The 17,113-nt window shown below is 38.4% G+C and overlaps 1 protein-coding gene across 1 annotated transcript in view; it reads left to right on the forward strand.

Moving 5' to 3' along the window:
- LOC109279645 overlaps positions 1–17,079 on the forward strand; it is a 498,481-nt gene extending 481,402 nt beyond the window's left edge. Inside the window, exon 2 of the mRNA XM_019473613.1 lies at positions 16,357–17,079. Within this exon, the coding sequence (XP_019329158.1) occupies positions 16,357–16,899 (543 nt within the window). The 3' untranslated portion in view covers positions 16,900–17,079. The remainder of the gene's footprint in view (positions 1–16,356) is intronic.
- The last annotated feature ends 34 nt before the right edge of the window (positions 17,080–17,113 follow it).

The raw sequence follows: 17,113 nt of genomic DNA on the forward strand, positions 1-17,113 counted from the left end.
TCTTTGCTTTGTCCTTACTAAAATAACTGCTTCCTTCCTTCGTTCTTACTATGTTTTTCTTTGTTTTGGTAGATCAGTAGTTAAAAACAAATTGCTAGAGATACAAGTATTTAATTAACATAACAAAAAAGTACTTCTATCCTTCTGGGATCTCCTTTGACTCAAATACATTTAGAGATGATGAGAGGTACCTTTCATAGGTCCCTTTTGAGAAGTTATGTGCTCAAGTCACGTTTACATTAAAAAGATTTGTTTGTCTAACTCCCTGTACACCATTTTGAAGACCTGCTTCTTGGAATATCAAATTATATTTTATTTGATAGATGTGAAGTCTGGTAAGAATACCAGAGTGAATTTTGTTGCTTGCTTGTCCTTCAGTTCAAAACTAGCATTTTGCAAGTTATTTAACTTAGACTGATGTGGGGATTAAAACAGCACAGACTCTGGCAGGCAGCAACCAAAGACCTTTATTGCTCTTTGTTAGCATCTTTTATAGCAAGCAGAAGTGTACATGCGCTACCTGCAGCTTGCAGATAGGTTATAGCCTTGTGTTCACGCGCATCTATGCTCTAGCGGATTGGCCCGTTCTTCCTGATCATGCGAAATGCCTTCATGGCCTTTATCTTGTTTTTCTCCTTCCAGCTGCACATTCCTTTCTCCGTTATCTTCTGCTTATGTGCCTTCTCATGCCAGGTGGTACAGTGTTTGCTCATTAAAATCAAACTCAGGAATGTCCGTTAGTGAGATTCCCATCCCCACAGACTGATAGGCATATAGGAACTGAAACTACATAGGCTTTCAAATACCTTTACTAAAATATTATCGTATTTAGAAATACCTGATAGCACTGGCAGTTTGGGGTTTTTTTATTACTGTGAGAAATAACTTTTTTTTTTCTTACTTTTAGAAGTTTCTGTTATGCAAAGAGCAGAAATAGAGGCATTAAAGATGGAAAAAGTCTGACATTTAAGAGCAGCTTTGATGGTGAAATATGCAGTTTATGTACCTGTACTTCATAAAAGTAAGTCCAACAGATTCTTAAGCCAGGAAACCAATAATCTTCTATTTATAGTCAAACTGTGAATAACTACAGTGTGTCAATTTAGGGGTCACACTGAACTGGGTCACACTCACAATGAGAGCAATTCTTGTAATCAGCAAAATGTCCTTATATATTTTTACATATATAAATATATTTTTATATAGATATATATTTAATCTTAGCATTAACTGAATCCTAGTGCCCCTAAAGAAAATATGAAGCCTCCAGCTGAAATCAATGGGGACAACTTTTGGTCCCTACAGGTTGCAGAAATGCTTCTTTTCTTAATGGAGGAAAGTATTCAAACCATTTTGCTGTATCCAAATCATTTTGCTGCTCTGTCACTCTCTGGTTGTCTTCTTTCTCTGACATTTTTCCATTTTGTTCGTGTCCCCTTCTATAACCTGAAATCATATTGACAATTAATGGAAAAATGTACTGGAAGAAAGTGATTAAGGTGACTGACTTATTTAAAACAAGTACTCATTAAGATGAAAAAGAACAGCTACTTCATCTTACTTCTTTGTTTTTCCCACTTAATGGCTGTATTGATTAAGAAATTGCTTTGAAAATATAATTATTTTAAGAGGGGAAAAAAAAGAAGAAGAAATAACAACAACAAAAAAACAAGCCTGGACTGAAACATTTATTACAAGTAAGTCCATAATAACTTGCAAGGAACTCAGATGAAGGATTGCTTACTGCATGAGGGAAGTGTTTGGAGGAGGTGGTGGGAGTTTGGTCAGTTTGCATAGGACTGAATTACTAGTTATAGTTACAGTATCTCTCTTAATATTTTTAATTGATTTTCTAATTTATTATTTCAGCCAAAAGTTCCTTTATTTCAGATAATAAGATAAAATAAGGACAAAAATATTCATGGGAGAAATTAGATTCTAATGTTTTTGCAACCCTTTTTTTTGATGGTTTGGCTGTTCTTGTGAACGCTTTTTACTGAACCTGCAAAAACCAACCTTAATTTGCTCACTTCATAAATATCTGAATAATCACAATGTACACCTGATCAGTAAGACTAGAGCGTAACAACTCATCTTGTACAGCACATTTGAGTTTCTTTCCATTTCTAGTGCTGAATAGAAGCACAAGGCATGCATCATCCATAGAAAATAACCTGACAGGAGCCCACTGAAAGCAAAAAACACTGGAGAGCTTTGCTGGAAGTTCTTCATCAAACTCTTTGAAAGTAAAGTATGGCTGTGGGACCCCATCTTTCCTGTGCTTTTGGTGACCACTTAGTAGTTTGACAGAGAAAAGCAGAGGGCAAAAATTCAGTGTGGAAGAAAAAAAAAAATAGACTGGGACTTGAAGTCTGCAGAAAGTGGGAGCATAGGAACTAGGACTGAGTGAGAAAGACGGCTGTAACTGCATGGAAAAGAAATTACAACAGAAGGAAAGAAAAGTTGGAATTGGTTGGACATCGAGACTGTGACTAGTAAATGTGATAGAAGGAGCTGAGGAAAAGGGAGAGATGCAGGCAGAGTGTTGGAGTGGGAGAAGGAGACAGACTGCAGTGAGAAGCCCCTAAACAGAGAATGGGCTGGATTGACAATAAGTCAAAGAACCTGGATGACCACCACAGGGTAAAGATGTGACACAAGACTTCAGAGAAATGGGCAGAAGAGCGTGCTCACAAAGGCATACTGTAGATTGCAGATTATGGAAACAAAGCTGGTTTTCCCTGATGTTTACGAGTATTTGTAGCACGTACTGGCACAGCATGCAGTGTGAACAGCGTGAGGTAAAATGTAAAGCAAACTGAGAGAAAGACTTTGTCTCATTCTTCAGCCCTCCCATTCTTTGGAGCTAGGAAGCAAAACTTGCAATATTTCAGACGTTATCATTTAAGCATGAATTTAACATGGTCTTGGAGAAAAAAAACACAATGGTGTTATGTTTAAAAAGCTACCATATAGAAGGTAAGCAGTTGTCATGTTTTGTCTTTGTCATATTATTGATAGTTTGAAGAATTAGAATTATATGCATTAATATGTCACATAGTTATGAATATATCACTTACTTCATTTTTTATTATTAGAAGAAAAAAAAAAATAGACTGGGACTTGAAGTCTGCAGAAAGTGGGAGCATAGGAACTAGGACTGAGTGAGAAAGACGGCTGTAACTGCATGGAAAAGAAATTACAACAGAAGGAAAGAAAAGTTGGAATTGGTTGGACATCGAGACTGTGACTAGTAAATGTGATAGAAGGAGCTGAGGAAAAGGGAGAGATGCAGGCAGAGTGTTGGAGTGGGAGAAGGAGACAGACTGCAGTGAGAAGCCCCTAAACAGAGAATGGGCTGGATTGACAATAAGTCAAAGAACCTGGATGACCACCACAGGGTAAAGATGTGACACAAGACTTCAGAGAAATGGGCAGAAGAGCGTGCTCACAAAGGCATACTGTAGATTGCAGATTATGGAAACAAAGCTGGTTTTCCCTGATGTTTACGAGTATTTGTAGCACGTACTGGCACAGCATGCAGTGTGAACAGCGTGAGGTAAAATGTAAAGCAAACTGAGAGAAAGACTTTGTCTCATTCTTCAGCCCTCCCATTCTTTGGAGCTAGGAAGCAAAACTTGCAATATTTCAGACGTTATCATTTAAGCATGAATTTAACATGGTCTTGGAGAAAAAAAACACAATGGTGTTATGTTTAAAAAGCTACCATATAGAAGGTAAGCAGTTGTCATGTTTTGTCTTTGTCATATTATTGATAGTTTGAAGAATTAGAATTATATGCATTAATATGTCACATAGTTATGAATATATCACTTACTTCATTTATTATTATTACCTTATAGTAAATTCTACTATTACATGAGAATGCATAGTCTATCTCATGAAATAACTTATTCTAGATTAACTTCTACATTATATTTAATTTAAAAGAAGTTATTATTATTTTGCAAGATATTTTTGTAGGACATGATCTTCTCCAATTCTTTAGTTAATTGCTACCCTGTGCTATAAACTGTTTTAGTGACCTTCATTTAAGAAGCTCTGGCCTCTCCTTTCTCTGTGGTAGGCCTTTTCCATTTTGAAATGAAAAAAGCCTCAGGCCAGGCTAAACCCGTGCCCTTTCTTTGTCCCATGAATTTTATTCTAGTTTATCTGTGATTTGAAATATGAAGACATTGTTTCCCTTCTCTCATTTCTCAGGAAAAGTGTAACATTACACAGTAGTAGAAGCTGAACCCAAATATTTCATCTCTTCCGAAAGGACAACATCAGCAGCAGCAGGTTCTGTGGTGGGGAGATGGAGAGGCACATTTTAGCTAGATGCTATGTTGTATTAATGTATTGCTAATGATTCTTTCACTTAACAATGGAATTTGTAGGAACTGAAATCACCATTAAAAGCAATTTACTTTTTTTTCAAAGATTTTTGTCCATCTAAATTAGCTATTAAGAAAGTTTTTAGTCTCAGTTTTGGTTAACTCCTAGAAAATAACAGTTAAAATTAAAAGGAAATTAAACCAGAAAGAAAGAAGTAGTCATCATTATTCCTGAAGTGTATGTGGTGGTCTATACGGTGCTCTGCTCACATGCAGAATGGCACTTCTTTTGTGCTATAGATAACACAGATATAGAATCATAGAATCACAGAGTAGTTTGGGTTGGAAGGGACCTTTAAAGATCATCTAGTCCAACTCCCCTGCCATGGGCAGGGACATTTTTCACTAGATGGACATAAGCTAACCTTTTTGTCAACTTTTTATTCACATGTAGATGAAAACTTGCCCCCCCACCCCCACCCCGTCAACAAGTTATTCCATAACCATCTGCTTCAGAACTCCTAGCATTATCTTGTGGGAGTATATGGACTACTGTTTTGCCTTTTATGCTCTATAAATCTGAACATTTAAATAACAAATCTTGTAATTAAAATGCCTTTCCTCCATTTTCTTATTATTTGGTACAGTTAAGTCCTATATATGGTGTTTCAAACTATACTTACGGATAGATAAACCATTTTAGATAACTGGGCTGAATATTTGCTTTGGGAGCTTGTGAAAAGAAATCTACAAGCTTCAAGTCAAATCTTTTCATCAAGCCCTCACCTTCACACTTTCTAAAAAAGAGAAAGAGAGAGATGCAGAACTGAGGAGCAAATTATTTAGCAAGGAGAAAAAAATATTATAGAGAAAGATCCCTGAACAATCCATCAAAGAAGCTCTTTTACTCCCCTCTTATTTTTTAAGCACAAAGTATAAGAGCTGGTTTGTTTGTTAGGCAAACCTTGACCTATGACCCTACCTGCCACAATCCTCTCCACCATCTTTTTGCTTCATTCACCTTTATTCTGAGCTGAGTTTCTTTGCAGGCTGCTAATGACCAACTTGTATGTTTGTTTATTTTGTTATAATCAGTTATGCTACTGAGACTGTGCTATGCCAGGATATTGCAATCAAGGACCTGTGGTCCAAGGCACACTGTCAGTCCCATGAGCTCACTGTCCTGCAGCCTATTGTTGTTTCCAGACATATTTTCTCTCCTCTTAGACTTGAACACACCTGTTTGATACTAAGCCTAAGCCATGGAAAAGATCAGTATTCAGACTGTCTCATGGATGCACTGGTGCTGGTCATTGACCCATGAGAGGCCCTGAGAGCTTTGGTATCTCCAGGTTTCACTATCACGTCTGCTGACACCCTGCTTGCCTATTAAATATGATAAGGTAAGACATATATATTGCAGAGAATGTACATCAAACTGCTGTATGCATATAAGTTAGTTCAGACATGTAGAAAGCCAGTCTTCAAACTAAACCTCTGATCAAGCTCTCAGACACATTATAAAGTCTAATACAGAAGCTTTTGCCCTATGAAAGGCAAGTGGTTTTCTTCATCTTCTACCTGTATAGAGACCCAAATTATTTAACTATCAAATTCAGTTAAAATCTTTAAAAAAGGTCTGTAAATGCGAGCTTTCCCTTCCCATAAAATATGACACACAAAAACTTTTCCAGAAATCACCATTCATTTATACAGTATTTTCCTTTTCTTTGCATGCTTCTGCCAGAGGTTCAGATAAGGGAGGTCCCAATCTTCCACTTGTCAGATTTGTGAGTGCCAGTCATGATACTTAAGTACAAATTTTGTATACTGTAATTTCTTGGCCAGTTACTCAGTTACATCCAAATAAAGTAACTGAGTTCCAGTTATATTATGACATCTTATTTCCAAAAATACCTTGTTGTGAAACCAGGACATACCTTACACAGGGAAGAAACATAAATTTTCAAGAAAGCTTTGTTACACCTGTTACAGCATGATTATAGCTCTTCACATAGCAGAGACAGAAAAAGACCTCTGTGTTCATCCACTATCAATAAAAAATTGATCTCCACATTATATGCTTATCTGTAACACATACGGCACTGGAAGGAAGATCCCATGAGTACAGAGCCTCAGGCTCTGCCACTGCCCTCTACCTTTCCCTGAGAACATTAAGTGCCATGTTTTTCCTTTCATTGCTCTCCTTTTATCTACTCTTCTAAACCTCTTTGTTGCTCTGTTTGTTTTTCATCTCCTCTGAGTTGCTGCTATAGTACTGAATGCTGATGAGACAATAAAGTATCCTAACTCAGAAGGTTATTTTTCAGCTGTATTTTTTAGCATAACACAGCCATCCTGTATTTACATGGGGAAACTCTGCATCCAGGTACCATGTTAAGGGCAATTAACTCAGCTGCTTGCAAGTACCCTGGATGTGTGAGGGATTGCAGGCATGGGTCAACACTGCAACATGGACAGAGACTGATAATGTGATACCCTTTCAACTTGTTTTGCTGGTTCTTACCCTCTCCCTGCCTTCCTAATGTCCTGCTGATGCTGTTCTGCTGCTGCTTCAGTCCTAGCTCTGTCTCTGTCACTGTGAAAGGACATTCCCAGCCTTGTCCCTCCTCTGCTGGCTCCTCAGGTCAGTCTGTCAGCATTTCTGATTCCTTCCTCAACCTGACTGTGCTTACTACTTTCAACAAAAATATATATAGTTACATTAGCTTTATTTTGTTGTTGTTGTTGTTGTTCTGTTTTCCAGAACTGGAAGGAACAAAACTAAAAACCTAAGACTGAAGTGACCCTTCACGGTCACTGAGTCCACTTCCCCCCACTTAAGGGCACTTGTAGACTATACAGTAAGTGCAGAAGCAGTCATGTGAATGCTCACGTTTGTACTATGAAGGCATAGTACAAAATAACTTTTAACAGTCAACAAAATAATAAAACATTTAATCAGAGAAAACAATAATGCATTTTGTCAAAGAAAGCAAAAATCTCAGGAAATAAAGCCTTCAGAGGAAATAATACAGAGTTTTTAAACTCATTCTCTGTTTTTCTCCTTAAAAGGAGAATAGTAAGGCAGAAGGATTGAATTTGAATAAACAATATAACATACACATCACGTACCACGTATATCACTATTAACAAGGAAAAGAAAAAAAGTAAGATTTCTTACACAAGCTTCATAAGAATTCGGCTCAAAAGGACCCAAAATAACTCAAGAAAGATTTTTAATTTTTGTTTGGTACCTCTGTTCCAGGATGGTAAATCAAGAATATATAGATGCTGCATTACTGTATAGTATTTTAGCCCCACTAAATTACATTTGAAACCTTTGAAAACAAAAGCTATTTTTTATTTTTCTTAGTTCCTTAATAATTTCCTCTGTAACTGATAGAGATAAAAAGCTGTTTTTTTCCGTAGACAGTGTAGACCTCTTGTTTACCTTTTCCGCTTTATAATCACTTGTAGTGATCCATCTTCTAGAACAAACACAAACAAGATGCATTCAGCAATTTTTCCCATCACTGCAACTCTGGACAGAATATAGATTAAAAAAAATTCAATTCATGGCAGAATATAGATTAAAAAAAATTCAATTCAGAGAAGGTGAAAGTGGTGCTGATGGGAAAGCTGAAGCTTTTTCAAACTGCGTAGTGAGCCATCACAATGCTGCTGATATGCTATGCAGGTACTGGTTTTCTCTGCACAACTGAAAGTTATTATTGTAAGAAAGAGATACAAACTATCAAGACTATCAGATCAGCTGGTGCTGCTATAGGATGAGACAAACACATGGATTTTATATATATATATGTATATATGGCTAGTAGCTGAAGATATTCTAAGGTTTTTCTTCCATTTGTTACCTCAATACAGAGGTTCTACTTGTAGACCAGATGAATTTATGGAAAATTCCACAGAATTTAACAAGGCTGAAACCATATAAATTTACTGAAATACCATTTCCCTTACAGAGAGGTTTATATTCTTTCAAAAATTCTGTGCATGTAATTCTTTATTATAAAAATTTATAGAGTGTTAAAAGTCTCAGGAGAGATTTGTGTTCTCTGTTAAGCTTTATAGAAATTTCCCATAAATATAAGCTGCCTCTAAAGGCATGTGTAGAGTGATTGTAGCAGTGATGTTTTTTTCCAGGAAGCATGTTACCACTGTCTTCTTAGGTTGCATCTGTTCACCTTTAGCTGCAGTGCTGTTGTGTACATATTCCAGGTGCTTGCTGCTTTGGGAGAAGTCTCCTGTCTTGTTAGACATCCTGGCAATTAGCATCTGCACCAAAGGACTGAGGACTGAAGAGAGGCTGTTGTTGATAAAGAAAAGGCAGTTCTGCCACCCTCCTGTTAGGCATTATTTTAATGACATTCTCAGCACTCCCTAAGCTTGATTATTTCAATGGACTACTCCCTAAGAGGATTTTAGGTAAAGGTTTCCCAGGTTTTTTATTTTAGACAGGAACAGGAGAGATTTGAGATCACCTCTGGCCCTGAATCAATCTATAAAAGTAGCATAAATATGGATTGACTGAAGAAGATCTAAAGGGGGTGGGTGGTTGTTTCAGTTTACCCAGAAAAGATTGAGTTATAGTAGCACTCAGGTCACAGGGAGCACACACTACAGACCACAGGAGGCTGCTGGGACGGGTAAGCACGTCCTGTAACTCCCTCCCACCTGCCATATCCACGCCCCAACTGCTGCCAGCACCCGCGGATTCACTGGGGAAGCTTTAGAAAATAGAGAATGAATGGCATGAGTACTGTTCAGAGGAAAGGATTCTTTGATCCAAAAGAATGGATCCAACAGCATTACATTTTCTGTGACTTTCTCTAGACACCCTTTAAGAATGATAAAGCAGAGAAATGTTTTGCCGTTCTATGGATTTAAAGAAGAAAAGTAACATTTTAAGATGTTATTTCTTTGGAAAGTGTTGACATTTGGATTTTAAATACTATACATAGCTTTTGAGAGTTGCCTGTTTAATACATTACATAACTGTGGTAGGTTGACCTTGGCTGGTTGCCAGATGTGCACCCAGCCACTCTCACCCCCTCCTCAACAGGAGTTGCCGGGAAATAAGATGGAAAAGCTTGTGGGTCGAGATAAAGACAGGGAGATTACTTACAAATTACTATCATGGGCAAAACAGGTTTGACTTGGGGAAAATTAATTTAATTCATCACCAGTCAAAAATAGAGTTGGATGGTGAGAAATAAAGACAAGTTAAAACAACAGGTTCTCCCTTCCCCCTGAGTGGCACAGAGGAGAGTGGGGGGCTACAGTTAGTTTGTATCAGTTCCTCTCAGCTGCTTCTTCCTCCTCAGACTTTTTCTCTACTCTAGCGTGCATCCTCTCCATGGGCTGCAGTCCTTTAGGGTAGAGTCCTTCTCTATTCCAGCGTGGGATCTCCCAGGCTGCAGCTTCCTTCAGGGCATATCCACCTGCTCCAGGGTCATTCATGGGCTGTAGCGTGGATATCTGCTTCACTGTGGTCTCTTCCATGGGCAGCAGGGGAATCTGTGCTCTGGTGCCTGGAGCACCTCCTCCTCCTTCTCTAACCTTGATGTTTGCAGGATTGTTTCTCACACTGCCCCCCCCCCCTCCTTCACTGCTGTGCAGTGTTTTTTACCATTTCTTAAATACATTCTCCCAGAGACACCACAAACTCCTCTGACAGGCTCGACTTAGTCCCGCAGTGAGTCCATTTTGGAGACGGCTGGAACGCCTGTGTCCGGCACGGGGCAGACCCTGGCTTCTGCTCACAGAGGCCACCCCTGCAGCTCCCACCATTACCAAAACCTTGCCACCTACATCCAATACAAGAAGTTATAAGATAAATGATATTTATTGCAAATATGATTAAATAGAGTCACACATACACTGTTCCCAAACACGCTGTGACTTCTAACCTTCTCATCAACTTGCCTAACATTGATGAGCTGAACACATTCAAACATTTAAGAATAGAGACAATCTCAAGGACTGAACAGGGAATTGTGATACTTCTGGTAGGCATATTTTTTAAGAAATTATTTTGCATTTTACCTGCATTTTTATGTTAATATAAAAGGAAGCCTGTTAAAATCCAGAACACATGAAAAAAAGAGTGGTTTAGCACAGACATCTTTTAAAAGTCAATACATTTAATCAGTTAAAAGTTGATGCAGACCTAACGTTGAGATGTTTGGGTCTTTTTTTTAATATTACATCTAGATATGGAACTGAAATGAATTGCACTAAAGTGCAAGGAGCTGAATTGTGTGTTCATTGAAACTATAGAGATGATTGCAGCACTGATTGTCATAGCAACTGGAATATAACAGACATGAAATATTTTGACATTATTCTGAGGCATAGGCTCTGTACTTATCAACTTACTGACAGAGTATGAAGCAAGCACTCACACTTAGCAAGGCTACCAGCCAGTGTAGCAATGGGGAATGAAAGGTGATAGGAAATTATTGAGGACCTAATTGAAACAGCCAAAAGTCCTGGGATGTACATTATATTCAGTCTATTAGAAAAATAAAATATTAGAAACTCCATTCCACATCAGAAGATAGGGATGTAGAGAAAAATCTAGAAATAATGCCTGACTGAGCATTCATATCAGGCTGCCAGTGTGAGAGAATGGGTTGTCTCCATCGTCTGGGGAATGCATGAAGGACAATTGGCTCAAAACCTGCTAGCACACATGGGTCTTGAAACCTTCCTGCAGTAGCCCCACACACCACCTCTCACAGCCTGGTCCTTTGCCTTTGCAGGTGATTTCACCTGTCTATGAGTGTAAGCAGCAGCAGAAGGGAGTAACAGATGAAAAGAGAGTTGCGTATGGGAGGACAGGACCAAGAACAAGTCTTATGAGGAGCAGCTGAAGGAACTGGGGTTGTTTAGCCTGGAGAAAAGAAGGCTGAAGGGAGAACATATGGTTCCTACAACTACCTGAAAGGAAGTTGTAGCAAGGTGGGTGTTGGTCTCTTTTCCCAAGTAACAAGTGATAAGATGAGAAGAAACGGCCTCAAGTTGTGCCAGGGGAGATTTAGATTGGATATTAGAAAAAATTTCTTCACCTAAAGGGTTATCAAGCATTGGAAGAGGCTGCCCAGGGAAGTGGTTGAGTCACCATCCCTGGAAGTATTTAAAAGACGTGTAGATGAGGCGCTTAGCCAAGCTAAATGATTCTATGATCCTATGACATTAATAAACTTTTTGTCATGGATTTTTAAACTGCTTCTCCAACCTGCTGTTGCACACACAAGCTTTGTCCTAGAGCCCTCCTCTTCTTTAAAAGGCCAGGGAACTGTAGGAGCTATCTATAAACTGTGAAAGGAGTTTTTCTAGAAAGAACAAGTGACTACTGTGACTGGGCTAATGCTGGTCATGTATTGTACTATTTGGTTATATATCTAAGTGCCCAAAAATAAGTTAATAGCACTGTATTTGCACTCTTAAATAAGTTTAGCCTGTTTTTCAAGAATGCTGAGAAATGTCCCTTCTCTAAGGAATCCCATTGCCTTTACTCAGCAAGAAGAAAAGAAGCATTTCATTTATGAAAAAGGTAAGCTTGTAAGGTGCATTAACATGCAAAAATTGTTTGGAGAACTTGCAAACTTGCAAACTTCTATCTAAATTTTCAGTGAAGCTATGGTTTGGCCTTAACATAATTAGTTATATTAGTAAAATGACAAGAGGAACTGTATATTCATTTAATTCTGAGTTGTATTACTTATCAGAATTAAAAATATTGTACGAGTAATGTAAGGGATTGGATAACAAAAAATTAACATTTAAGAGATTACCTTGTTTGCCCACATCACATTCATGAACAAATTTTTAAGGCAGACTCTCATCTCCAAAATTTTTTTTTTGTTTCAACTTTCCAGGGGAACAAACACCAGCAGTTTAGTGTAATAAAAACCTGACCACATTAAATTTTTACTGCTGACAGCACAAGAGTCAGGAAAAGAACATAGCTGTTTTATTCCACCATGCCAAGAATCATTGCTTAGCAAGACCTCTTCCATTAATTTCTGACAAGACCAGAAAAGCTTAAACAGGTATTAAAATACCAGTGCAGACTACAACATTGCTATTAATAGTAGCAAGCACCTTCCCCAAAGAAAAAAAAAATTCTGAATAAGAGCCAATTTACATATATATATTTTTATATATATACATTAGCTGGAACAGAAACCTGGGACTTCTCCATGTGTCAGGTCTCATTCATTTTAGTAATGTGGTGTCGGTATACTGCCAACATTTGCAACAGAACTGTCACAGATGGTGTGTTTAAAATAGAACTGGCAAATTCTGTTGTTTCACCTGAGGTGCATTGAAGTGGTGCAATACTTTATGGGAGAGCTGAAAATGTTATTCTAGATTAGGCTAAGGAAGATTGGATTAACTCCTCAAGTGTAATAGTCTCTTTTTTTTAGCCAGCTGAGGACCTCACTATGTGGTATTGTGTTCAACATCTTCACCAGTCATACTTCATATAACAGTGCAAAGAGTACAAAATAGTGTCAACTCATACTCCAGTATTTTCTGGATCTGTTTACCAAAGATATGGAGTTGGACCTTGAAAATCATTCAAAAAAGAAGTCTGATTGACTTTAGTGTGTATATGTTCATGAGGCCAACAAACCCAATGTGTTATGTTCCCTAAAATAAAATACTGCAGAAACATAAATTAGAATAATGGTACAAATATGCAATTTAGAGAGAAATACACATTTGTGACATTTTAACATGCCTTGGAAAGTTATTTCATCTGGGAAAATTGAGCGGGAAAGAGTCTATCATGTACCTTCTGAGGCAATATGAGTACTTTTTGTATTTTAGGTTGAAAGAAAACAAACTTACATTATTTCTAACTTTAATGTAAAATTATGGTCCAGGGGAGTTCAAGTAGATGAATTTAAAATTATGTTTTTATTTCACAAGGCAGAAAACTGGTTGTGTACATACAGCATAGATTTCTGCAAGCTGTTACTTAATTTATCTCCATTACCATTAACAAGGGACTACACATGAGAAGTTAGTTCAGTCACATCCACTGAAATCTTGATCTTTTTTTTTGTTTTGTTCAAAACTGCCATTGAACACTATCCACTGATGTACTGATGATGTAGATAGGTCTCTGTCATAGTCTGAGACTAGGCAGTGGAACAATAATGGACTTCCAAGCACAGTTTCAGGCTAATTTAAATCAGTGATAGGATGATAAAGCTTTTATATCCTGACATCAATTCTCTTACTATAAATTTGAAAAAGTATTAGTGATGTATGTATGACAATAAATGACAGTCTAGCTTTAGAGTTATAGACACTGTTCGGGTATAAGCTTGTGCAGGAATAGAGTTTCACTGCACGATAGTAACATAGTGAGCAGATAAACCACTATTTTTAGTTATGTAAAAAATTCCTGAAGTAGAAAGGTATTATTATTATAGAAGAGTTTGGCAAACTCAACAAGGAGTGTTGCAGCATCTCCTGATTTAAATATGTAAGAATATTTTAAAATTAAGAAGTTACAGACACAACTCTCCTTTCTTTGCACTCCCCCTAATCAAATCAGTTGCACCAATTACTCTTTCCTCAGTTGTCCTCTCTTGTTATCCACTCTGCTCCCTGCTCCAACCCTGCCAAGCCCCCATTGAGACTCAAAGGTGCAGCTGCTCAGTGATGAGCTACACCTTCCTGACCCATGGTCTGTCCCCTCTCACGCCTCCGGCAGGTACCAGGCTCACTCGTCACTGCCTGTGGAGAAGACGGACCTGACCCTGGAGGCATTCTGCTTACTTGGCTATCAGGGCAGTGTGATAGCTTGGCAGCATGGCTCTCGGCAACTGCTGACAAAACCAGCTGTGGCACCCAGCTGCCCAGTTCCAAAGATATCAACCACAATTCTGCTCAATAAGTGATTTATATGTTGTATCACACATTCTTCTATTGCTTATTCTCCTCTATCATGCATCCTACATTCAATTTTATTTGCTTATCCATACACTAAACATGCATAGATATTTTCATGATTAGCAGCATCACATTTTGCAGTCATTCAATACATCTTTAGATGTTGTATTTTGTCATCTCTCTGTTTAAAATTTTCTTCGTAGAACACTACAGGTATTTTCTACAGACAATCTGCTTGTGAGTCAGTTACCTACATAAGTTCCATATTAATTCAGTTGCACAGCTATAACAATTTGAGATCAACCCTTTCAGGCTGGCATAACATTTCTTCAACTTAGAGAATAAATTTGATTTGCTTTTCAAAAGGGATCTTTTAGAGTTCTTTTCCTCCTTAAAACAAATAAATAATGCAGTGCTTCTACTAAAAGCAGACTTACTTACACTAAATATGGGACCATATATATTGAATAACTAGCTACAAACATAAGGATACCATCTTGCAATGTTATTAAAACTGTTCTGAATTGTTTTCATTCAATTTCCATACAGGAGAGAAAATATGATATTGTTCTTTTCATTCTGAACTCTAGGAAATTTTGAACACATTGAGGGTTTAGAGATGATCTGGGTCTCCTTAAAGACCTGTGAATCTTCATTAAGTATTCGTTTCTCCCTTTTGTGCCATGTGGTATGTTTACTTCTCCTTCCAATGCATTTTTCCCTTCCTGATATCAAGACCATCTCTGTGACTCTGCTGCTACTGGTGTCAGGTGACTCTCGATCTATAGCAGATCTTATTCAAAGAGGAGCTGAGACCCTCAATGTCTTTCTAATGCCAAAGGGAACACCACTTGCTTCAGGGAAATCACATTTAAATGTATAAATGTAGCTTAAAGATCTGAATTTTAAGCACCTAGGAGAGAAAAGTTTTGTATAACTGCATGCAATCTCTTTTGTGAGTAAAAAAAGACATCTATTTTACCCAAAGCCCTTCTTTTTTTGCTGTAGCTATAAATATCTAAAAAGGTTTGCTTTTTTTCTTTCATAAAGCAAAGATAAACACTCTCTGAGCTGTTTCCTAAAAAAAAATGGTGGACTGCACTCTCACTAACTGTTTATTCTCTCTTAAAATCCTGCCAGAGCTTTAGGTTCAGCTGTAGTGCAAGCAAACAGCAGGAGAAAATAATACATGAACTATCCATTTTTTGTCTATATTAAATTAAAGATGTCTTGAATAGTCTAACCATAAGAAATATTTTGTGTTGTAAAACAATATCCTTCAAGGTAAAGGTTGAATTTATTAAGAATATAATCAATTTTTATACCTTTTTCACTCTTCAGTATATAATCTACAACTCTCTTAGGTTGTAAGAACAATTCGTTATAATTCAACAATATGATAAAAACGTCTTGAAGGTTATTGAATTTTTTTAGTCAGCTTGTCCATCTTTTAAAGTAAATTCATGTTCATAAAACCTAGTACGTTTGTTGCAGTCTAGAATGAAATCCTTCTGACTTATTTTAAGAAGTAAGAGTTAAAGTCAAAAATGCAAAAATACGTTCTCCGGAGCTCTATGGGTGACCGCAGAGACCGGAGAAAAAAGCAAAGATATTTTACGGCACTGGAAAGGGGCCTTTGCTGCTCGGGGGGTTCCACACCAGATCAAAACAGATAACGGGCCCGGGTACATAAGCGCAAAAACGCAGGCCTTTTTGGCACAATGGGGCATTCGACATATCACTGGTATCCCTTATTCCCCTCAGAGCCAGGGTATCGTTGAGCGGGCTCATCTCACTCTCAAGGAGCTACTACAAAAACAAAAAGGGGGAATGCTAGGGGAATCACCGCAAGCCCGCCTCCATAAAGCAATATATGTGTTAAATCATCTTACAATAAGGGAAGACAGGACAGCAGTTGGCAGCCCTAACACGGTAATAGCGAGACACTTTACATCTTGTAACTCAGCTTCTCCGGTAGGAGAAAGGGCTCGGGTGTGGGTCAAGTCATTGGAAAATAGCCAATGGGAAGGCCCTTATGATCTTATAACATGGGGGAGAGGATATGCTTGTGTTTCCACAGATCGTGGACCCCGGTGGATACCTGCCCGCTGCGTTCGACCGTATCTGGACAAGGAGCCCAAGGAGCCCACGGATGCATCGATGGTTTGAAGTAAATTACTGGGACTTACACAAAGTACCTCATTCGATATTCGGGGAACCACCTAGTGGGCCAGGCCGCGCCGGGGTATATAGGGGACCAAGTGGGTTGCCATTAGCCGTGGACTGGGAACACCAGGCAGCAGAGAACAGTCAACTGGATAATCGAGAGGTGACAGGAATTCCCTGCCTCCAGTGTCCCGGATCAACACATCACGCATGGACTTTGTGCAAATGTGATAATTGCGAAAGAAACCGGTATTGTCACTCTCAGTTCCGGGCGGGAAGGTGCACAAGGTGTAAAGGGAATACTACCGGGAACGCCGAACCACAGAATCTACAGCTAGTGTGTGGGAGATCACATTGTATCCCCCAGCTGTGGACTGTGTGGGAAACGGATTGGGAGAGTACCAAACGACAGTGTGACAAGCGATTTGGGTGGAAACAGAACAAAAAGAGAACGTAAACCATGACACCAGTATGGGGGGGCATCTTGTGGCTAGTATCACTATGTGCAGTCGCTGTGTTATGGGTACCCTCACAGCCGAAGGAAAATATTTGGGTGACTCTGGCCAATCAGACAGGACAGGATTCCATCTGCCTATTGATATCTTCCCCCGGCAACCCCTTTTCTACCTGCCTAGTGGGGCTTCCTTTAGATAATTGGGACTTGGGCCTGA

This window comes from Aptenodytes forsteri, unplaced genomic scaffold (assembly GCF_000699145.1).
Source record: "Aptenodytes forsteri isolate BGI_AS27 unplaced genomic scaffold, ASM69914v1 Scaffold328, whole genome shotgun sequence".
Classification (NCBI taxonomy): Eukaryota; Metazoa; Chordata; class Aves; order Sphenisciformes; family Spheniscidae; genus Aptenodytes; species Aptenodytes forsteri.